This window comes from Natrix helvetica (assembly GCF_964273705.1).
Source record: "Natrix helvetica genome assembly, chromosome: 1".
NCBI classification, from domain to species: domain Eukaryota; kingdom Metazoa; phylum Chordata; class Lepidosauria; order Squamata; family Natricidae; genus Natrix; species Natrix helvetica.
The window spans coordinates 269,707,877-269,732,277 of record NC_138548.1 but is presented as its reverse complement, the minus strand read 5'-3'; the positions used below and the strand labels follow the sequence as shown (position 1 = coordinate 269,732,277).

At 37.2% G+C, this 24,401-nt stretch overlaps 1 protein-coding gene across 6 annotated transcripts in view; it reads right to left on the bottom strand.

Annotated features, from left to right (window-relative positions):
* Window positions 1–24,401, bottom strand: part of SH3TC2 (SH3 domain and tetratricopeptide repeats 2) — a 51,417-nt gene that overhangs the window by 13,858 nt on the left and 13,158 nt on the right. For 4 of the 6 annotated variants that reach the window (XR_014176776.1, XM_081970768.1, XM_081970769.1 and 1 more), the window contains 12 exons: window positions 22,453–22,569; window positions 17,576–17,680; window positions 16,197–16,324; window positions 15,037–15,142; window positions 14,564–14,707; window positions 13,234–13,429; window positions 11,966–12,039; window positions 9,553–9,748; window positions 4,508–4,644; window positions 3,360–3,401; window positions 1,549–3,261; window positions 1,267–1,447 (listed from right to left, as the gene is read on the bottom strand). Coding sequence is in view for 5 of the 6 variants with exons in the window: in XM_081970768.1 (XP_081826894.1) it covers window positions 1,267–1,447; window positions 1,549–3,261; window positions 3,360–3,401; window positions 4,508–4,644; window positions 9,553–9,748; window positions 11,966–12,039; window positions 13,234–13,429; window positions 14,564–14,707; window positions 15,037–15,142; window positions 16,197–16,324; window positions 17,576–17,680; window positions 22,453–22,569 (3,139 nt within the window). In the remaining variant the exon portion in view is untranslated. The remainder of the gene's footprint in view (window positions 1–1,266; window positions 1,448–1,548; window positions 3,262–3,359; window positions 3,402–4,507; window positions 4,645–9,552; window positions 9,749–11,965; window positions 12,040–13,233; window positions 13,430–14,563; window positions 14,708–15,036; window positions 15,143–16,196; window positions 16,325–17,575; window positions 17,681–22,452; window positions 22,570–24,401) is intronic. The other 2 variants (XM_081970771.1, XM_081970770.1) reach the window with 1 other exon arrangement.

Genomic DNA, 24,401 nt, shown 5'->3' with positions numbered 1-24,401 from the left:
AATTGCCAGTCAGAAACAATGGGAGAGAGATTAAAACTTAATATTGGTTTTTATATTTTTAATTTTCTCTTTCCCTTTTCTTTCTTTTATATAATTATGTGCATTTATTTTTAGAACAATGACAAATAACAATGTTATCAGTACTGATCTCAGAATCTTATAGAGATTTTAACTTTTTTAAGATAATATATGGAATCTAGGTCTATACATTTAATTAACAAATTAATGAAATATCAAATCAATGCATTTTAAATTTTATGATAACTATCTTTCTTTGCTGATATTTATTTATTCCCCATATCTTTTTCTGCCTTTTTTTTCTTATGTAGCTATTTATTCTGTTCTTTAAATGTTTCAAACAAATTATTTATTAAAAGAAAGAACAAAAGATAAGGTGGGAATTTAAAGCAAGTGAACCATTATGATAAACCTAGCTTGAAATTTATGGTGAAGGATACAAATTTTCTCCTGTGCATTTACACACTCCTCATTGGATCCTGGTTATGGTATGTAAGTCCATTGTATGTCTTTCTTTCAGTCATTTGTAACAAGGCATATTAATATAACTATACTTGTAAACAATGGAATTCACAGTAAATATATTGACATTCTGCATCTGAATGCAGAATTGTTTCTATCTTTTTTTAAGGGCAAGGAAATATGTGTACATACTTTCTTTTTGCCTCTTTTCTTATATTCCAAATGTCTCTGTCATCTGTATTTATCTGGCAAGTGAACATACTATACGACTGATGAAGTGATTTCTGGCATACCAAGAGAAAATGTGCTCTGTTTTAAAGTGTCACAGATATTAATCTGTGCCAATTTTCTCAGAGACCAAGACAACTAAACACGGGGGAATATTTCATTGTTACTAAAAAATACATATAAACTAATAATATTAAATTACTATTATTTATTGTTTTAAGATTCCCCCCCCCCCGCTTCTTTCCAAAATGTTCAAAGCATCTGACATTAAAATCAACGGCAGAGAATAGATTAAAAATGAATGCATCTTTTTGAAAAGATTCTAGTGATGATCTAGTGTTCAATGGATTATAAACAGTGGGACTCATGTAGGCACAAAGACATCAATCTTCTAGAAATTTCATGCTTTAAATATTATTGTTTTTCACTTAAAACAATAAAAGGGAATTGCTTAATGACAAAATCCAATGTAACCAAAACACTGTTCAAAATATTGTAACACTTTTGAGTCCTAGTAATTGTTTCAACATTTAACAGGGAACCTGAGTGCTGACTCACCTGGGTGTATGTAAACTTTGGTAGAGTTGGCTGAGGTCCTGTAGAAGGTGTCCTTCTTTTTCTCTGTCCTGAAGTTGCCGAACTAGGAGAACTTGATGCTCATGGTATAGAATGCAGGTTCTGGTATCAGGATGCACTTTACTATAGAAATGGCAGAGGGACTCAGTGACATGAAGTTGACCTACATAGCATCAGATAAGATAGAGATTTATTTATTTTTTTAAAAAAATGCCAAATAAATAACAAACTTAAGTTGAACAACTTCCCCAAGGAAGTACTCACTTATCACATTTTGAGTCTTCAAGGCAATGGCCAAGGCCACCTCGTAAAAGATGATGCCTTCTTCTGCCTTACACCTCTCTAGCTTGGACTGAGCCAACCATAACAAAATGTGCACCAGTTCCATTTGTGTATCATCACCATCCTGGAGTTCAAAGTACAACTGAATGGCCTGGAGAAAATAGTATTCTCCTAAACAGTAAGCCCCCGAAGATGTGATTAGGCAACCAAAGTTGGCTAAGGCAATGGCTTGGTTCCGCTGATTTCCATTTTCCTGGGCTTTCTTCAAGGCCCAGAAGTAGTTCTCTGCTGCCTTTTGCACCTGCCCCTCTCTTTTAAGGGCAATGGCTAAAAGATTGTGAACCACCCCATCTTGTGTGATACTGTCCGTCTGCCGCAGGGAACACAGGAGATATTGCATGATCTCTGAGGTCTTGTCTGGCTGATTGTTCAAAGTAAACAGCCACCCCAAAGAAAGGGATGCCTCAAATGCTTCTTCTTCACCCATCACTTTGCCCAGGGCAACAGCTTGGTTGGAGTAATGCACAGCCTTTTCTAGCATGCCGTATTTGAGGTACAATTTGGATAAAAGTGCACACAAGGCCTTTTCAGTTGATACAGTCCCAGCTTCGTGGGAGAAGGACAACCCGCAATGCAGATAGAAGCAAGCCAGTGCTGAGATGCTGTTGTGGCTTTTCTCTTGGGCTTTCAAGAGCTTAGAGGTGCTTGCAAGGATGAATCCAGCTCTCCAAATGGGTGTGAAGCCACCTTTTATATTGCTAGGGGAACACATCCTGGCAGCCGCCAAAGCTACATGGGGCACATACTTTTTTTCATATAGATAGGCGAGAAAAGGCATTGTATCTAAAGGATATGCGCTGGTAACCTGGCTGGTGAGCTGTGCATTCAGAAACTGCAAGCGTTCTGCAAAAGGAAGAACCTCATCATATTTACCCAGCTGCAAGAAGAGTCTGACAATGAGGAAGCAGGACCTAATCTCCATTGTTGTATTGCCTACAGTAATGGCTTCTCTCAGGATGTACATCACAACCTCTAGTTCAGTCTCAGAACTGAAGCAGTGTCCAGACAAGCAGGCCAGAAGTGTCATGCCTTTCCCAATCATAGGCAAGAACTTTTGCTTCATCTTTTGCTTTAAATAAATGGCAGCAAGGTTGGCATGCAATGATGTAAGTAGAGGTAGATCTTCGAACCCCTTGTCCATAGCATTCATGGCTTCCTCAAAGTAGACTCGCGCTTGGGAGAACTTGGCCTTCCTGACACAGAGGCGGCCCAAAAGATAGCATATCCGAATGTGAGCCCAACCAAGGTGGCCCCTCTTAGCCCAGTTCCTGGATGTTTCCAGATATATGACTAACTCCTCTTCACTGGTGAAACCATAGAAGGTAGAACTGAGGAAGGAAAAGGAGAGGTCATACAGACTTTGGAAATGAGGCACATAGCTATCTTGATTGAGGAAAGTCAATATAGGATCAAACACATCACAGTCTTCCATATGCCCAGCATTTAGATCAATAAAGAACTTGGGGTCATCAAGGTCATCTGGCTCTGGCAGAAGTAAGTGTTCAAGGGTGGAAGGTGAGGATTCAACCACTGGAGTTGACTTCTCAGAATCAGTATGAGTACATAAACTGTTGTAAGATTGCTTCCCCCAATTTTCAAACATCCAACCATTCTTATGTCCATGTACAGCAGCATCTGAAAATGATCAATAAAGCACAAGTATACGATTACCTTTACGGTGATATATTTCAGGGGAGAAAACCCATCCCATTTCCCCTTTCAACCATACTCACCTGATGATCTTCGTGGGTACATCGCAATAGGTTCAAAGCCATCTGTGTAAATCAAGAAAAATGAGAGACATATGCAATGGAACCCACTACAAGGTTAGAGGTCAAATTTCAAACTTGGCATTATAACAAAAAACGTAAGTTGCTTCATTCAAAGCATACACACGAAAAAATGAAGTCCAATCTTAGCTTGGGAGATATGCTACAAGGAAAGAATACAATGAGTGTAAGGTTAATAAAGCTATATGACTATACTACAATGAAGGGAGAGTATACTGTAATTTCTGAATTAGATCAACCTGTTCATTTTCTATATTGGAAACGTCATTAAAGTATCACTTTGAAGATACTGCAAGTTCAGTTCCAGATCACATCACTAAAGTGAATATTGCAATAAAATAAATCACACAATTGCTTTGCTTTCCCATTGCATAATATAAAAGTTACGTTTTACACTATATGTAGTCTGTTAAGTGTGCAATAGCATTAGGTCTAAAAATGTACATGCCTTAATTAAAAACTTTTTTTTAATTGCTAAAGTGCTTAATGATGAAGAAAAAGTTTGTAATATTATGAGAATTACTAAAATATGAGGCGAAGACAATGAAGTGAGCAAATGCTATTGGAAAAAATGGTGCCAGCATATTTGCCCAATGCAGGGTTGCTGCAAACCTTCAATCTGAATTCAGAAAGGCAGTATCTGCAAAGCACAATAAAACAAAGCAGAAGAAAATGAAGTATGACTATGTGCAGATTAACAGGTGATTAACAGGTGATAAATAAAATTGAGTAGGGTGTGGGGGGCTAAAACCTGATGAGCAAGGAGGTATTATCAAGTACATCATGGGTATATGCTGTATGCCCATGTACCTGATAATCACACCTGGAGAAGGAGAACTTAGTGTGATACGTAGACAAGGCTAATGACCTTGATTATATCTTCCTTATTAAATCTCATCCTCCTGCTTTTATGTCTACTAAGAACTAAGGCACAAAGAGATCATCAAGCTGACATCAAACTGTCTCCTGAGTATTTTCGAAGATAATATTCTATCAGAAGATGAATATTATAAAGATAGGGAGAAGCAGAAAATTTGGGAACAAGAAAGAGACATTAGAAAGAGACAACATCCAGAGATATGGAGACATACCCAGTCTATATACAGAGGTGATGTCTGTCTGTGCCCATTCATTAAGAAGATTACTGTAATATACCTCATTGCCATTACATGGAGCCTGGAGGAAGGCAGAAATTTCTTCTTCACTAAAAAACACTGGGCTCTTTCTCCTGCGTTGGGAACGAAAAGGCAGAGAATTGTCAGTCAGTTCTGAATATCTTTTATGTTGCCAGAGCCCACTTAACTTTTGCAATGGTGGTGAGTATCTGTAGCTCGGGTGGAGGATGAGGGTGGGGATTCGTTCTCCAAGCTTGGGGTTGGTTTCCAAACGCTTCAACCCTGACATCCCCAAGATTCTGCTGAAAATATTACCTAGCCTAGTAATGAAATATTCAGGAACCAACCCATAAACTTGGAGAATGAATCTTCACCTTCACCACTTACCTTTTTCCTGCTGTAAAATACAGAAAGAAAAATCCAGATCTTGCACTCTAGTATTAGACTAGAAAAATTCAAGCACAGACCTCCAGTCATTCCTAAAACGAAGGGATGGCCTTGCACCATTTAATGATGAAACCAACCCCGCAGGGTCATTGCTGGGGGAAAAAATAAATGGGTGTGGGAAATAATGTGGAAAATGTATAGAAAGCAAGGTATCTGATTGACATCCTGAGTTATGTTTTTAAAAGGCTCTTGAAAATATCTCAGCTATGTCTTCTGCAGTTCAAGGTCCTTTATTTTTCCTATGGCAAGGAGGCGTCACTTAATAGTTATATAGAGGATGGATTCAAACACACACACATACTAAAGTTATTCAAAACCTTCTCTGGTAGGTAATGCTTGCATTGAAGTTTTAACAAAAGGGATCAAAGGAAAAATATATTGTAAATATACAGGGAGAGATACAAGTATTGTATCTAATATTCAACTTAGCTGTTCCGAATGCCATTTATACAGCTGAAAGCATTGATTAGAAAACATATTGTTAACATAGATGATGGATTTGAATACATTTATTTTTTACTCAAAGGTATTTGTTGTGGTGTCACTTTTTCAGAGATTTTCTCATATTTTTAAAAACTACAGAACCTAAAATGTTAACATATTTTACAATTGTTTTAGTTTTTTTCAGATTTCTGCAATAACAACAGGAATTGAACTGATTTCTTATATTATATTAATGTATATACCAGGAGAATACAGACAATAAACTAATAAAAAGGATCTTTTATGGAATACTGATTGGTGAATTCTCCATATCTTCAACCAAAAGAACTGCATAATTGAGGACTGGTATTACTGATATAATAGGTGCCAATTTTCATACAATTCTACCAACACACAAGTGTTTGGAGGTGGCAAGTATGACACAGTTTAATATATTATGGTATATATGACACAAGTCCTGAGTAGTAGCCTTTGTACAATCATGTCATGTTTGTTCATTCTCCCTTTGTGTATTATTGCAGCATGAATACAATCTAAAGAAAGTACAACTAAATAGACCAGTTTTATCAAACCTAAGAACTATTTTCCTTTTGGATGATACATTAAAATGAATGTAAAGGCACAAAAAGTTCCAATGGCATTCATCGAATCCAAAATTATCTTCCCAGATTTAATTTTTTAAAAGAAAACTTGTCATATTTAGTTTTATACATAAATGTTAAAATTCCTTTGCTATTAAAGGAATAATATATATAGCATTTTTCAAATATTGTTAACAGGTTTCACTGATTATACCTAGATAATTTATGTAAAATATAAGTTTCTCCTTTCAATCATTTAGCACGCAATTCAATGGCCACCTTTCTGGAAGTAAATCTCATTGGAAGATATATTAATCTGGGCATTTACAATCCATAAAAACTGGCAAAGAAATATAACACAAAGCAAGATTCCTTTCAGGACATTAGCAAAGTGACAATACCGACACCTTGTGGCCATCACAATTTCACATGACTACAACGTTTTTAAAGACAAGAAGACATTAACTCAAACATAAATTTGCACTTGGTAGAAATGCATTCTCCATTGTCTTTGGCACTGATGCCACACATAAGTATTATTTATTTGTTTGTATTAGCTGTCCAACTCCAGTGGAAGTAATAGGAAATCAAATCATAATATCTACTCAATAATTGTGTTAAAGAACCCTGGCCTTAGCATGAAGCATGACTCTGGTCTATTGCAAATCTATGGTAGTTAAGGTCTACATTTCCTATATTTTAATCTAACCTGTTTTAAAAGTAATTTCAAAGTCATAGGGAGAGAAGGGAAGAAAGAACACATTGCAGAGGAGGAGCTCTGCATACGTTAGGGCAAAAGTGGAAGCAGAGACAGTTTATTAAATGAAAGGGTGTAATCTGAGAAACCTATACTATAACAACGAGGGCTCTTGTGGTCAAATTCTACTCATAAATATCTCTTAAGACTCTTGGTGTGCCCTTCATAGAGGTAACATTCCAAGAATTCTACAACAGTCACATGAAAGACATATCCTCTCCATTCAGGTAAAACTGAGCCAAAATGGCAAATAACGTAACTGCATTTATCTAAATTATTTTAATATTGATGCATAATAACTGAGGAAGAGCATCCTTTAGCTCAGCATCATTATTAGTTTGCATTCTGAATTGTTTATGAGTCCTTATGTTACTTTAGATAAAAGCATCCCATCTCTTCCCCCATCTGCTTGTTTTCCATTGATTGGACAAAGAACTATATTTGAAATTTTACAGAAGAGGGGGAAGGATAACTGTTTAATGGGTCCATAATCAACTGAAACTGATCTTGGAAAATTAAGTAGGGAAGACTTGGAATTTGAACGAGAGAAAACCAAGATGATTTTGTTTTATTTATTTTGTTCTTCCCTTGCTGTCATTGTTGACTCCTGGTGACTGACGGGACTAATCCCTGCCGTTTTCTTGGTAAGATTTTTTTGGAAGTGATTTTGCTTTTGCCACTTTCCTAAAACTGTGAGAGAATGATTGGCCCAAGGTTGACTAGTTGGCTTCATGTCTAAGGGAATATATCTCATGGTCTTTCAGTTTCTAGTCCTGGCTCAACCAAGAAATATTGTAGTTATGATCTAGACTGGAAAGTAAACAAATAAAAGGAGTCTTAAAGAAGGCAACGGAAACCTAGTTTTCTATTTATTGTTAAATAAAATGCTTTGAGGTATTGAACTATTAATGAAACCATTAATAGTTGATCTCTGTACCATTAAAATACATTTCCTGCACTACTCTTTTGCTTGCCAGTTTTATTCTGTGTCCCATTCTGGTCAAATTAAATTCTATTTAGAATTTTACATAACCACCAAAAAAGATGTTTTCAAAAGGGATATCATATATGTTCAGGCAACATCCTGGAAACAAACTCCACTGAATAAAACCCCACTCATTTTTCTAAAAAATATTGTATTATAGTTGTCTCAGTTGAAAGTTCCCTGAGATAGGTTTGCTAGCTTCTTTTGCTTTTTTCTGCCTACCTATCAGGAACCACGATTCGACAAAAGACTTCCTTCAGTCTCCATGCAATGATTTCCATATTCTGCATCTTATATCCAAGTATCCAAATTACTCCTTGACCTATCTTGGCCTGGCCAGTACCTATTTACCTCTGTCAGAGCTCTGTGGAAAGCTCTGCCAAAAGAAATCTATACCAATGTTCTGGGGAAAAAAAACATATTTCAAAGCTATTAAAAAGTTATAAACCTTTGGGCAAAAGACAAACTACCCAAAATTAATGGAACGAACTTCATGGTAGGAAGCATTTCGATTCTGACCAGCTCAAGGTTGACTCAGCTTTCTACACTTCAAGGTCAGTAAAATGAGGATCCAGATTGTTGAGAGTAATATGTTGACTCTGTAAACTGCTTAGAGGGGGCTTTAAAGCACTGTGGAGCAGTATATAAGTGCTATTAATTATTAGCTAAGAGTTGGTTTCCATCCTTAAATTAAATTAAATTAAATTTAATGGAAATCTTAAATGTCCATTCTTACGTTAAATTATTCTAATGTACAACATTGCTTTGTCAGTTTTTCCTGGTGAATCTTCAGGTTTATCAGTTTGTGTAAGTCATGCACAGAGGCTATTGCAATTAAATGGCACACTTTTTGCATATTAGATGGTTTTTTTAAAAAAAAATCTATTCCTTGAGGATTCCTAAAATAAAGATTCTGTTGGATTTACGCATTGTTAATTCTGGCTTAGCACACGTTCGCTTAGCTATATTTATTTGTAAAACAGTATTTGGATAATATCTGAAGATAATAAGCCACCTGGGACTTCTTCAACAAAGAATGTTAAAATAAACAAAGTGTGTAATTCCTGCACATGAAAACTGAAACCTAATATTGTGCTAATGTTTACCAGAATGTTTATGCTTATTATATCACAGGTAACATTTATCACAAACTGAGACAAGCTTATTTATAGCTAATGTAAGAACAACTGGGAGAAAAAGAGCATATGTTTTAATAAAAAGCTGAATATTCTAAAGGAGAGTTTAATAAGTTTGGTGGAAATGGTTATAATGCTTAAGATCCCACTCCATAGTGCTTTACAGCCTCTCTAAGTGTTTTACAGAGTCAGCATATTGACCCCCAAAATCTGGGTCCTCATTTTACTGACTTTGGAAGGATGGAAGGATGAGTCAATTTCAAGCCGATGAGAAGATGCAGTAAAAATTTTAAAAGCCCACAAAACTCAAATAATAAATCCTGATTGCTTGGTGCCATACAGCTTTGGGAGCAGAGAAAACTTACAATCCACAGAGAAAGAAAACTTGGTGTGCCTCTGATTACTTCATCCACAAACAGTCAAGAAAAAATGGAGGGCACTTGAAAGTTTCCGGGTTCTTTTTGTTTTTAATTCTTATCATGTAATTTGAACAAGTAAATATTTATTTCTTTATCGGGGATTCTATGCATGTTTTTTTTTTTCATCTAAATATAAAAACTTGGGTCATGCCATGTTTCAACTAGTTGATTTGAAGGTCATTGAGTTCTGACTTGGTTTCTACCTATGTTTTTTTGTTTTTATATAAACACATATGCACACATCATACTTACATTGATTCACAACTCTCAAGCTGCACTGATTTGGTTTGGACAAAGCCAATTATCCCACTAGTTGTGGATTTCCCTATAAACCAACGGAGACCTGGAATGAGAAAGCCGATCACCTCTAGGATATCCCCTTTGCAGTAACTCAATTCATCCCAGCTTTTTCCTCTGTGATCTTCAGTGGCTGTGCACCTCCCTTGGCCTGAAAAAAAGAATGAAACCATTCTCACATCAGAAGGCTGAACAATTGTATCATTCTCTCACAGCAGCACCATGGCTAGAGGCAGTGGAGTGTGTGTGTGTGTAAAGCCTGATAACAAAAACTCTTTGTGTTCCGTGACATTTTTTGTTTCTTCAGTAGCTTAGACTTCACAGGCAAGTCCAGTCTGTTTTTTTAAACACACACATACACACCAGGAAGTTATTTATTCCAGGGACATATAAGAAGCTCTGAAGACATTCCAATTTGTTACAATTGGTTTTGTGGATGATGGGGGGAACAGCCATTGAGAAAAATATTTGCCCTATGTCATGCATTTTTTGCTACTTTTTCACCTAGTCCACCGCCTTTATTTCCTCCCTGCTTCATACAAATAAAAATTCCATCATATCATATCTTCTTGGGATGGTATCTTGGTCTCATATTGGTAATCAGTTACTTTTCCCAGATGCCACTGAAGGCAAATTAATGAACACTGAGAGCAACTCAGTCTAAATTGGTCACACAGATGTTTCTTGCCAAACAGGAAGGGAAATAAAGACTGTTCAAGGTGATGTCCTGAACAAATAAACCCCTTTTTCACTGATTGCTGGAAAATCCCTGGGGGAAAAAATACAGCACTTTAAATGTTGGCCAAGCATTCATGAAATTCCCCACTGTCTCAGCAAGCAATAAAATAATAGAAGCACTAGGGGTGTTCATTCTAAAAATCCAGATCAATACAGACATCCTTCAGATCTTTGAAACTGGAGGGGAATTATTCTCAATATTTTTAGACTCTGAACTAACATGTTCTAAAATAGCTGAATAGAAAGGAAACTCCCAATGATTCCATTTGTTAGTTAAAATAAGACAAATGTCATGCTTGGCACTATTTTATCTGCCTTTTTATGAATCAAACTACACAAAAATAGGTAACCACCATAATCATGCTGGGTTAGATAAATTAGGAACACAGATTGTACATGCACGCAGATAGGCTTCCTCTGAGTCCACTACCAACCATTTATTTATAAACACACCATCTCTATCTATCTATCTATCTATCTATCTATCATCTATCTATCTATCTATCTATCTATCTATCTATCTATCCATCCATCCATCCATCCATCCATCCATCATCTATCTATCATCTATCTATCTATCTATCTATCTATCTATCTATCTATCTATCTATCTATCATCTGTCTATCTGTCTATCTGTCTATCTGTCTATCTGTCTATCTATCTATCTATCTATCTATCTATCTATCTATCTATCATCTATCATCTATCATCTATCATCTCTCTCTCTCTCTCTCTCCCTCTCCCTCTCTCCCTCCCTCCCTCCTCTGCAGGGTTATAATCACCTTCTCACTCTGTTCAAAAGCAGCACTACTACAATGAGAACAAATGGAAGCCAGAAAATTTGGGGTTCAAATACACATTGATGCAAATAATTTTAAGGATTAATACTCAATTGAAAGCAGAACTTTTCTTGGGAGACTAATAGACAGATAATTAGAAAATAATTGTGAAAGATTGCTTTTATGTGTGGTGACTGCTTAAAGATTATTATATATATAGAAATGGAAAGATTATAAAATACCCTTAAGGGAAGAATGGCTGGTGAAGATATCAGAATTGGCAGAGATTGCAAAATTGACTTGTTTGATTAGAGAAAGGGCAATCAATGACTTTATTGTAACCTCTTATGGACTTTTGGCTGAGAAAAGAATAAAAAATGAACTTGTGATTTATAGCTTTAATGATTAGAAAAAGAAGATTATGGAAAAAAGAAAATTGTTTTGTAACCTTAGAGGCAGAGCGTAAAGAAACAATGCTGTTAAAAAGATTGGAAGATTCTTTGTAACTCACCTTACCTTACCTTTCCTTCCCTTTCTCTATTTTTTCTTTGCATTTTTTATTTTTCTTTCCATTTTGTTTTCTTTCAAAATTTGTATTGTTTTAAATTCTTTTAAATAAATATACACAGAGACACACAAGTTTGTGTATGTGTGTGTGTATATATATACATACAGTACATGCACATACACAAACATACACATTGAGAACAAATGGCTGCTTGAAATGTGGCACATAGACAAGTGAAATAAAAAGGGAGGTGTCATTTAATAAAAAATATTTATTAAAAAAAAGGGAGGTGATCGATTGATGATTTTTAAGCAAACTGATCTTGAGTTTTATTACACTCACCAATCTGCAAAGAGTCAGGCCCATTGATTTCTTTGGATATGCCACAACTGATTGGATAATTCTTCAAAAACCACCTGCAAATGCAAACAGCCATGAACAAACTGCTTCATTGAGGGAAATACATGTCTGATGTCCAAGATAGGAGACAGTTAGTTACTAGATCTGCTCTATGGCATCAGATTCTTTGTATGCCTTCTCTTTTATAATTCATTTATGGAATCCACGCCCAAAGGTATGATGATAGTGATAGCAATAGCCTTGACGCCTATCTTAAAAGAGTGTTACACAAATACAACGCAAATCAAGATTCTGGAGCTAAAATATAGATGCAAATATCAGGATCACTCATGAGTGTTTTCAAAATATCTTACTTATGCTATTGGAGATGGAAACAGTTTATCTTGAACTTCAGATTGATACTAGAGTAAATGCTTTTTAGACAAAATTATATCCCCAACTCCTACACTTAAAAAAAGGCAGGCAGCGAATGACAGGAATAATTGTCAGAGAGATATTGTCAGTCAGGGAAGCCAAAGTAAATCTAGAGAAGATTGTCTAGGCATCAGGTAATGTTATGTAGAAAGAATATTGATTTGACCTTCCAATATAGCTTGTACATACATTTTGACAGATCTGATTTTTTAAAAAGCTTGTCAGCACTATTAAATCTGGCACACTAAATCTTCATTTGGCCAATATGACAAAGTGTGTATCTGAAGAGCCAAAACAAATTCCCATTACACAAACATACATCTTTGTATACAAATCAAATTTGCAAACTATTCTAATGAGAACATTATTGCAAAAGTTATAAGTGAATTAGAGGTTGAAAATAAGATTTTAAATATGCATGACAAACAGCAGCTGATTCTAATCTCAAAGTTAGAAAATTATATTTTGCTTGAAGTAGTACAAGTGAACTCGGCATATTCACAGCACAAGAATATGCCCATTTTGTTCGATCTGTGGGATGGGGATATGATAGCAGGAAGAGGCGGTCCTTCAAATAACCCAGCCCTTTGCCATGGAAGGCTTTTGCCAAGAACCAAAAATGACACTTGGTATTACTTAAGAGCATTTTCCTTCATTTACAGACAGAATCTTGCCAGACTAAAGCAACTATTTGCTTAACTACAGATATACTCAGGGAAAAGCTAGGGAAGAGCTGTTTTAACCTCTTCCCACCAACCACATTTTCCAAGCTCCACTGGCTCTTTATCCTCTGCTCACAAAACAACAGCTGGATGCAAACATGGCAATCTACTTACTGGTAAAAGGGATGGGGCAATGGCTCTATGGTTGTGACATGAATCAGTCCTCTCTGATCGGTCAACAATGATGTCCCTTCCCACTTAGTTTCATGTCCAATGTCTTTCACATGGACTAATTCATTCTTGAGGAGCTTTAAATCCTCTTCTTCTTCCTCTGCAGGGACAGTGAGTGTTGCTCTGGCAAAAAAATTGCCTATGGACAGAAGGAGGAGAAGAGAAAGAAACAGCATAACTTCTGCAAATAGTTTCCTAAGAACGCTTGCACATTTTTAGATCTCTAAAAGTTCTATTCCAGGTCATTTCAATTTCCATGTAATACCAGGATTATGCTGACAGTCTAACAGAAACATTTTTTTTCCTGTCATGGTGTTGCCACCATGAAACTATCTGCTAGCACAGGATTCCCTTCAAAAAGATTTCAGAGGCTTTCTTCTTTGTGAAAATATCTCATATAGTTCAATGTCACTTTAAACACAATAATTGAATGGTTCAAATTCTTTTTTCTCACTGTAGTCTAACATGGAGACAGTTCAATGTTTCCCAATAGTTTAAAATGTGTTTTTATGTGCAAAAAAGGAAAGGGAAAAAAGAAGTAGAAAGAAAATTACATGCAGAAGATATCTGCAATGAGGAAGGATCAGAAACACTTTGTTTCAGCTGAAGGAAATTATTTATATATACTTAAATCCTTCACCCTTTGCCTAGCCACAGCTCAGGATTAGTACCAGACAGTTCTCCGCTGCTGGAATGGTCCCCTGACATTGGAAGTAAATGTGTAGATGCTATCTGTTACCAGAATAAGTTTTAGAGATATTTGAACATGCATAGATTTATCCTCCAATCCAGGGGTGAAATGCTACCGGTTCAGACCTGTTCGCCTGAACCGGTAGCAAAAATGCTACCCATTTGCCCAAACCAGTAATAAAAAAAATGCTACCGGTTCGGGCGAACCAGTTTTTCCTGAAGATCAGCTGTGACGCGCGACTTAGTTTAGCTAGAAAGCAGGATTTCTTGTTTTCTAGCTAATCTAAACTGCATGGCACAGCAGATCCCATCCCCCTTGCTGTTCGCTTACCTTTGCAGGCATGCTCTGCACATGCAGGAAGGTCCCGCACATGCGCGTAGGTGGCACATGGGAGTGAAGCGAGCTCACATTGCTACCAAACCAGTAGCCAAGGTACGTAGATTTCAACCCTGCTCCAATCCAATACTTTCTTGCATATCTTTCTCACACATCCTTCTTCCTCGTCATTTTGGAGACCTACTTTACAGTGAAACAGCATTTGGGAGGGGGTGGTGGTATTGGATTCTGACTCAGAGTTCTTACCTTCCTGGAGGAGAAGACCCAGATACATGGTGGTCATGCAGTCCTCATCAACAGTGACATTGATCTCAGTATCATCTACTTGAGCACAGTTCAACCAGTACTCGGGACTGAAGAGAAGGTGTTCCAGGCAGCAACCCACATATCCTATTTCATCATGCCAAAGGAAGAATGAAAACCTGCAATGTGCTTTCCTCAAAGATCAAAGCAGCATTTATTTATTATTACAGACCAGCATTTAACCCAAATTGTCAGCCACTTTCAAAGAGTCACATTAACAACAGAGCATGTGTTTTTCCAGTGCCTGAATTACAGACACATTCATAGCATATTAAACTAGTTTTTGAAAAGAAAATTAAAAGTGGTTCATGTTATCCACTGTAGTTCTGCTTTAACACTATGGCCAATATATTTTATGTTCCCACAACTGCCCTTCTGATGGAATGCCAGTCATTTGTCAATGGAATGTGATTTACCAAGTGCCAAATAAGTGGAAAACTTCCAGATTTCTTCCACAGTTCTGAAGGAAAGTAGAAAGCGACTCTCCTGTGCCTGGATGCATGCCAGCCTGGCTGACAGCTCCTGCAAAAAGACAGAAAATGAGAAGATTTAAGTAGCATAAAAGATTAGCATGCGCCTTATTGTTTTTTGTTTTGTTTTTTGCAAATTATAGCCATGACATTTGGAAATGGGAGCTTTAAACAAGGTGTGACTTACTCTGGGACAATGAAATCTAATCAAGAATTAAGGATTCATTCTTAAATATGGGATCTAAAATAAGGTACAGTGTGAAACCTGATCAGATCCATGCGCTAGCCAGCTGTATCGTCTTTAAAATATGGCATTCTATTCTCCTATTTTTCCATCATCCCTGTTCCCAAAACATAGCATTTTGTAGTCAGTCCATTGTGTATGATCCTTTGGTTGGTTTTTACTCAAACAGCTTATATTTCCTTCAGTTTTATCCTGCATCCAAAACCTTGAGTCTCTTCGAAGGGTTTTTACTACCACTACAGATCAATACTGTAGGAATGAGTGGGCTATGCATATTTAAGACGCCAATGCATGTAGATAAAATCATCCTAAAACATTTTGCAGCATTTAAATTGTGGCCAAGTATCTAGATTAAAATTTGCACAGGCATGAAGTACACATCTATAATTTGGGCGTAATGCAGTTTTAGCCAAGCTTTCACACAGCATGTTTTGAGACAGGGAGGAAAAGGCTATGTGTGTGTATGTGTGTTTACAGATAGCATTTGATTTTATAGGTCAGAGGCTTGTTGATAGTTTGATTTCCACATGTTATGCAGTCACAATGCCACTTAGCAATAAATAATAAATGGAGATGGTAATATTCCAGCCTTTCGTGGGGGTATGCAGCCATGGGAAACAATATAAGCAGATGCCATACAGCTGTACAATAACATATGCTTTGCATGTGGTTCAATCTTCAGTATTTCCAATTAAAGGTATTGTAGGCAGTACATCAGCAAAGGATCATACTTAAGATTCTGAGGAACTGTTACTTTATTATTGGCAAGATGACCGGAGGTCTGATTCAGTTTTGTTTTGTTTTTTCAAAAAGTTAACAGAAATACAGTTTCCTTTGAAAACAATAGTAATGACCACTTTACCTTGAAAACAGCACAAACATCTTTATCGTCGTTTTCCAGGGCCCATAATTTCTTTCTTGCTACCTCTTGTAGCTGCAGATTGAGATCCTGGGCAGAGCGACTCTTGACAGAAAATGAGAGAGAAATTGCTTCAAGAGAAAGAGAAAGAGAGGAAATTAAATGGGAGAAAATGAATACGTTTAAACTTTTCTTACTTCCATCACTTTGAATGGATAAGGACTGTAGAATGCTCATCACTGGAAGGCCTATTTAAAAAACTATATCTGTAGCTATAGCTGCATAACAATAAACTCCACCACAATAGTTTTAAATGATGCAAGAGAACAGAAGCAGGAAAGCTATCCTCCTCTAGAGATTCTTAAAAAGAAAAGGTTTGGTTGGTATCCAGCTAAAAGACGGTTTCTGAAGATTACGAAAGTTACCGTTTAAGACATTTAAAAGGTATCAAAATGGTTATCCCTGCACTAGGTGACATAATTATAGTTGGAAAGCCGTAAACACCTATAGACTGCAATTGAGGTGCAGCAGTTGAAATAGCAACTAGGTTTCATGATGGTTCTGGGAAGGGATGCTAAGAATGTATGGGTTACATCTGTTGCTGTTGGTCGTCTATTTTCAGAGAAGATTCACACAGAAACAGAAAATATTGCATAAAAGATCTCAACAGGCAAAAGGTGACATTGTTGATAAGCCTAGCAAGTCTAAGAGGAACTTATAGAATAATATGCTTGCCAAGTTCTGCCTAATATAGCAAAATCTCCTTTGCTAACTCTTCCCAAACTAACTCAATAACTCCTTTTTCATCCAGACTTCTAGTATCTTCTACCATTTACTGTTCTGCGATCTACTGAAAGGGATTAATATAATTCTAAAATCAGTTGTTTCACTCTCAAGATTTAAGTCACAGCACTTCAATTCCCCAAAATTTTTCTATCAAGAATTTTTTTAGCACACTTATCTTTTCTCTGTAGCTGACTTCCTAACTTCCTAAATCAGTAGTTATCTGAGAATGTTTCAGAGTGGGAGCTCAATCGTTTCGGTTATAAACCCTATACTTGTAAATAAAATCTGGATAGGTTCTACATACAAACACACAAACACTTTAAATACTGTTTAACTCTTGGTAAAGTGTCAGCTGATGTAAGAAATTGGCACATCCTTTGATCAATCTTGATACCTTTTGCACTGACATCTAGAATTACAGATTAGCTGTCAAAAGTTTTATTCTCTTTCACTCCTTCTATTTTCAGAGCTTAATCTTTTACACTGCTAAGAGCAATACGATGTAAAGAACACTAGTGCTCATTTCAATGAAATTCAATGACCCTTCCTTCCTTCCTTCCTTCCCAACATAAAATAGCAATTAGACAAAAACTTACCATTTGGGAACCCTTCCCCTACTGCCAGTGACACGGACTCAGTTTCCAGAGTGCCCTCTCCTATCTGTGCAGGATGACTTCCTGGATCCAGTTCTTTGGGGTTACCTGATAAGTCACCATGCAGGCAGAAGGACTACTGTCAACTTTTTTAGAGGAAATAAAGTAAGGCTTTATTGAAGGGGGACATGGGAGTATAAAGGAAGCTGCTAAACACTGACAAATAAATGGACAATCAAGTCCAAGGATGTTGACTGATTACAGCAGCTCCCTGGTGACTCAGAAATCTTTTCCAGACTTACGGTCTAGGCTGGGACTGAACATTGAACTTTATATTCCCAAATTAAATCTATCACGCCCTTTAGTACTGTGGTAGCATTGGTATGTCCTCTACCAAGGCAGAGAAGTTATGAGTATTTCAAGTCTGAACCCACGTCCCAGATGGCCACTTTTAATTTTGCTTTCCTCATCGATTCCCACATTTTACATTTTTCTACATTTATTGTTTTGACAATCCTCTTTGATACTCAAGTACATTTTATCAGATGAATAGAATAAATGCAGAAAATGAGGTGCAAGAGAGAATAGAATTGTGAGAATGGGCAGGATTGTTTTAAGGACTTAAAGACAAAACAGTAGTCTAATACCACCATTTTATTTATTATCATGATCTAAGGAATATCGTTTCTATATTTTCAGAGCTTTAAAACAATGTTACCTATTTTCATGACTACTTTTCATCTGTTTCCCTCCCAACTAAAAATACCTCATTCATGAGTATTTTATCTCATTAAGTGGATGAGACCCATGAAATTTTATGGGTAATAAAATTAGTTAATCTTTAAAGAGCTGGGCTGAAAAAGAGAAGGTGGCCCAAAGTCACCCAGCTGGTTTTTCATGCCTAAAGAGGGACTAGAACTCACAGGCTCCTGGTTTTTAAGCCAGCACCTTCACTACTACACCAGATGGGCTCTCATTTTATCTGAGATGTCAATTCCCCATTTCTCTGGTTATTGTAATGTTGCTCTTGAAAGATTAAATAAATCAAAATATTTATGGTAATAGGGAGTCTGTGAACAGTTATACATTTCTGTATTATTTAGCGCAGGTGAAAATTCACTTTTAAATACACATTTTGAGATTATTCTCAGATTTATAGCAAACTACATTATGGGTAAATACTTAAGGAAGAAATGTAACTCTAAATACATTTACATATACTTTGCCCCTTGCCAGTTCAATTGATGGAGTTATATAGTGTCCAGCACTTGGAATAAAACATCCGGGACATTCATTCCTTAATAAATTTATTAATCAACTTTGCAATAACATTTATAGTAAAGATATGAAGTGCCAGAAGTTATTTTGATGGTTTATTCTAACCTGCCTCAAATCTTGGAGGTGAACTCAAAATGTTACTGATAAAACAAAGCAAAACATGTTACTTTAAACAAAAGCCTTGATTGAATGAGCGATTCTTGAGATTATTTCACTATATAATAACAGGTATCACTAAAATGTCTCTAGGACAGGGATATCAAACTCGATTTCAATGAGGGACTCATCAGGGTTGTGTTTGACATTGAGGGGCCAGGGTGGGCATGGCCAGCTCGATGTCACTTGTGTCACGGGTGCCTGTGGTGGCCCAAATGCTCTTGCCAGTGAAAATGGGCTCCCAAACTCCGTTTTTTGCTGCGACGGCTTCCTGCAACCCTCTGCCAGCAAAAATGGAGTTCGGGAGGGCTGCGGGCAGCCCTCCTGAGCTCCATTTTTGCTGACAGAGACACCGCAGGCCAGTCCTTTGCGTTTCCATGGCGGCCAGATCTAACCACCCCACGGGCCTTGATTTTGTCACTTCTGCTCTAGAATAACACTAATCTTTTTGGAGCCTCTCAACTACAGTCTGCAGAAACCGCCTTGGAGAAAAGGAGTGTCAGGATGCTATTGTTCTTGAAGAAAAGCAGATGTTTTACCACAATTGTATGCTTAATTTTGTGGGGAAACTGAGATAACCTGTAATAGCTATAAACTGAAAGATCCAACCAGATTCCCATATCAAACATCGCCATAAAGCTCCTAGAATGAGGAAATATAGGTAGTAATTGTATTATTGAACACTAAGCTCCCCCCTTTTAAAACCACCATGCAGTTTCCCACCTGTTCTAGCAGTCTAATAACATTTAAAAGAATACATCAATAGTTGACAAAGGCTTCAAAACTGCCAAGATACAGTAGATGGGTTGTAAACAATGGCAGGTTCACTTAACTTTTCCCCTCCCCGTTGTCAGCTGTGCTAATCCATCTATAAACATAAAATGTGATTTGATTTATTCTGAAGTATTAACTCTATTGGAGTTCCAAGTGAAAAATAATGGCTTCTTTAAAGTTTATTAAGCATGTTGTATTTTTTTCTAAAAAAGAAGTCTCCTACTGCATTTTGCTTTTTCTTGTAGTTTCTCTATGTAGGGTTAAATTTTAAGTCCCTGACAAGCACTTCAAATAGTGCAAAGGCAGATCTTGCAAATAGGGACGCCATAGCCATGTCCTTCACTTTTATTTGTTATAATAAAAGAATTTGTTTTCTCAAAAAGGGAAAAAGTGAGAAGCCAGATTTTATATGGTAACCATATTTTCCAGAGTTACTGTAAATCCAAATAACTCTAGCGTTTATCACACTAATATCCTTATGATGGGTGCAGGCACTTTGCTAATTGAAACCATTCTGCACCATGGACTGTAAGAAATGATGGTTCCTAGAACATAAATATAGCCAAAATATAGCCACAGCAATAACATATTTTACATAGTAGGAAATGCCCTAACTTGCCATTGAACTTTGATTAACTCAGGGGTAAGGAATCTTTCTTTGCCATCAGAGTTAGAAACACCTAGGAGTACATTGTGAGCTTATGATAACAACGACCTGGTTGTTACCATAATACCAAGATTTAAAGTCCACTGGTCTAACCTTTTCAATTGCATACATACTGTATATACCTGCCCAGTGGTGGGATTTACATTTTTTTTACTACCGGTTCTGTGAGCATGGCTTGGTGGGTGTGGCAGGGGAAGGATTCTGCAAAATCCCCATTTCCTCCAGATCAGCTGGGACTCTGGAAGCAGAGACTAAATGGGGGCGGGGCCAGTCAGAGGTGGTATTTACTGGTTCTCCGAACTACTCAAAATGTCCACTATTGGTTCTCCAGTACTGGTCAGAACCTGCTGAATACCACCTCTGTACCTGGCCCATTCATGTTATACACCGCCAGACAGTTCTCTCTTTACCCCTGCTATAGCGGTGAGAAAGGACTTGCTCCTTCAGGAACCATCTCTTCAAAGGATATGTATTTAATTTTTTTTAACTTTGGGATGTGTGTTTTTTTAATGTTGTATGCCGCCCTGAGTCCTTTTGGAGAAGGGCGGCATGTAAATCCAAATAAACATACAAACAAACAAAGCACTCCAAGCATCTTTAGAGGCAGTTGCATTTATCCCTCCTTCACCCTGATGGGAAATTAAAGGCCTGGAAAGCTCCACGTGGCACCTTGAATTGGTTGCTTCTGAGAGAAACAATTTGTTTCTCCCTTCTACCTCTTGTCTGAGATAGAAATTTAACAATCTTGGTTGGGGGTTCTTGCCCCCTTTCCATAGAAATAATTAAAACAGATAAACCACTTGACAGTTAAAACAATTAATCAGTGGAACAACCTGCCTCTAGAAATTGTAAATCTTGCAACACTGGAAGTTTTTAAGAAGAGATTGGATAACCATTTGTCTGAAATGGTTTAGGATTTCCTGCCTAAGCAGGGGTTTGGACTAGAAGACCTCCAATATCTTTTCCAACTGTTATTCTATTCTATTCTATTCTACTTTACTCTACTCTACTCTACTCTACTCTACTCTACTCTACTCTACTCTACTCTACTCTACTCTACTCCACTCCACTCCACTCCACTCCACTCCACTCCACTCCACTCTACTCTACTCTACTCTACCTAGATTCATGTACAGGTAGTCCTCGATTTATGACTGGTCACTTAGCGACTGTTTGAAATTACAATGAACTTTAAAAAAGTTACTAATCCAGATTTGAACTTCCAACAGCCACTACCCCCTCCAATCACATGACTGCATTCTGGGCACTCCACAACCAGCCCTTACTTACAGCTGTTTGCAGCATCCTGTGATCACATGACTACAACTTACAATCGTCTGTAGAGATTCTCACTCATCCAGGTCCTGGTTGTGCCAAAGGTGCTTTTTCAGGAGGCAACTGGACTTTCTTGTTCTTTTCTTTGAAGACGTTTCGCTTCTCATCCAAGAAGCTCCTTAAGCTCTGACAGGATAGTGATCCTTCTATTCCCCACTATCCTGTTAGAGCTGAAGAAGCTTCTTGAATGAGAATCAAAACGTCTTCAAAGAAAAAAACAGTTGCCTCCTTAAAAAGCACCTTTGCACAACTTACGAGGTTTTTTTTCCAGATGGCGAACAATGAGTTTGCTTAATGACGGCCATGTTTGCTTTGCTATCTCCATGTTTGATTAACAACTGCACATAAAACATGGTATGGGGACGTAATAGCCCGCTTAATGAGCATCACAACTTACAACTATAATTGCAAGCTCAATTATAGTTGTAAATTGAGGACTACCAGTATGTCAATAAATGCTTTAAGGTTGCCTTTTCTTTCAATACTCAATTATCCTTGAAATAAATCCTGAAGTTCATTTTACAGTGCAAGCTCTACCTACAGGCTCAGCTCTACCCCTACAGGCCAAGCTCTACTTGACAGTCCATACTAGTCACCCACACAACCATAACCACAGTTTCAAAGTTGAAAATAACATTGTGTTTTTTTATTTTTTTAAAAAAAACTGCACCTGATGCCATCTTCTTCTCTGGGAAGCATCTTTCTGGGGTTTCAGCTTGACAATGCTGCAGACTTGACCAGGTGGCCAGGAGTACAGATTGGATAGAAGATGATTTTGATTCCGCACCTGTAAAGCGCATGGAGCAAATGAGATACAGGTTAAACTAATATTGTTAATGCTAACTGGTGTATTTCACTAGGCCAGAAACCAAGAAAACCAAGAAATGAGGTCCTTGTTACAATAGCTCTGATTTGTCTCTTTTCTAATTGTGCTTGACTGAAAGTTCAGAAATACATCTCTGTCAACTATAGTCACTTATTTATTTTAGTTCAAACTTCCTAGAAATGGGGAACTAAATGTTTAAATAAGTGAACTGAAACTAGTTCCCGTTTCCATAAATTATGCTAATGTTTGGCATGTTACATTTTTGCCACTGATATCAGCCTAACGGATAATTCTCATTTCTCGCACACTGTGTTACTTTACATTTGATCTGGAATAAGTCCGAGTTAGGTGTGAGCAGGCAATCTGACTAGGGATGGGTTGCTGCCAGTTTTACTACCGGTTCAGCCAAACTGGGCTGAACTGGGAGCAACCAGGGCCGGATTTTCCTATAGGCTAACTAGGCTTCAGCCTAGGGCCTCAAGATCAAGAGGGGCCTTTTATTTATCCGTGCCACATTTTTTATAAAGGTTAGTTACCAATTACAACATGTTTCATTTAATATATTGATATATATCACAGTGATGATGTATTTTATTATCTCTCATGTAATTTACAAACTTAAAAATGGGAGGTGAAAGGGCCCCATAAGTGGAATAGCCTAGGGCCTCTTTTCATCTAAATCCGGCCCTGGGAGCAACCCACCTCTGAATCTGACCTTCCAGATTATTTCCATTGTATGTACAGATGTTCTTGTATTAAGCTTGATGCCTTATTATTATACCTAAACAGTTTTTCCCCTCTAGCATTGTAGAACTAATTTCCTACTGCCTTCTTCCAGCTATTTTTTAAACTTCTTGAGCCAGTCAATATCTCTGGGCTACCCAGGTAATCCCCAATCTAAGTACTAACTTTGTTTAATTTATGAAATCATGAAAGTCAGTTAGATGCTGCCAGTTGCTTTCCCTTAATCCTTCATGTCTGGTCATATTGACTGTAGTTTATAAAAACTGCAGCCCAAAAGATTTGGAAAATAACAGAATGGACTATCCATAATCTAAATGTATTTTGGGGGTGGGGGAATACCATTCAAAGTAATACAGAATTTCTGCATTTAGTGTTTGAAGAAAAGGATCTAACACTCTGTATGCCTGATAAAAACATCCTTTTAAGTTCAGAAGTTACAGTGTTGTGGCTCCTGGCTGCATTGGTCAGATAGTAGCTTAATTTCAACCCACTGCTGAAAACTACAGCACTGCAAGCATGAGAAAGAACACTATTAGAGTATTCAGCTACATTTCTCAGACATTCAGATGTTGCAATCAAACTGCTGCAAACTAGCTCACACAATGAAAAGGCAGCATAATTAATGATGGCCCCGCATTTGTGAACTTGTCCTATTTACGTAATCCAATCCTTTCTCATTGCTTTGAGTGAAATAAAAGAAAGAAGTCACATAATTGTACTCATTTAAACTCACAGATCAATATCGCTTATTACATGTTTCATGTTCCTCCCAACGTAGAAACTATTAGATAAGCTTATCAAAGCCAAATGTTTTATTATAATTTCATATGAATTGTTAATGAATTATTCATATTAACAGTTACTATTAAAGCTAGAGTAAAAATCGCCGATCAAGATTTTCTCAGGCTATCAAGACCAGCTTTAGGGGGAAAAAACAAGGGAGGGGAACTTGCAGAATAAGGCTTCTGGAATTCTTTCCAATCCCTTGCAATAGCTTCACTTTGGATAACATGACTGGGAATGAGAAGGGAAGAGACTTAGTACTGACG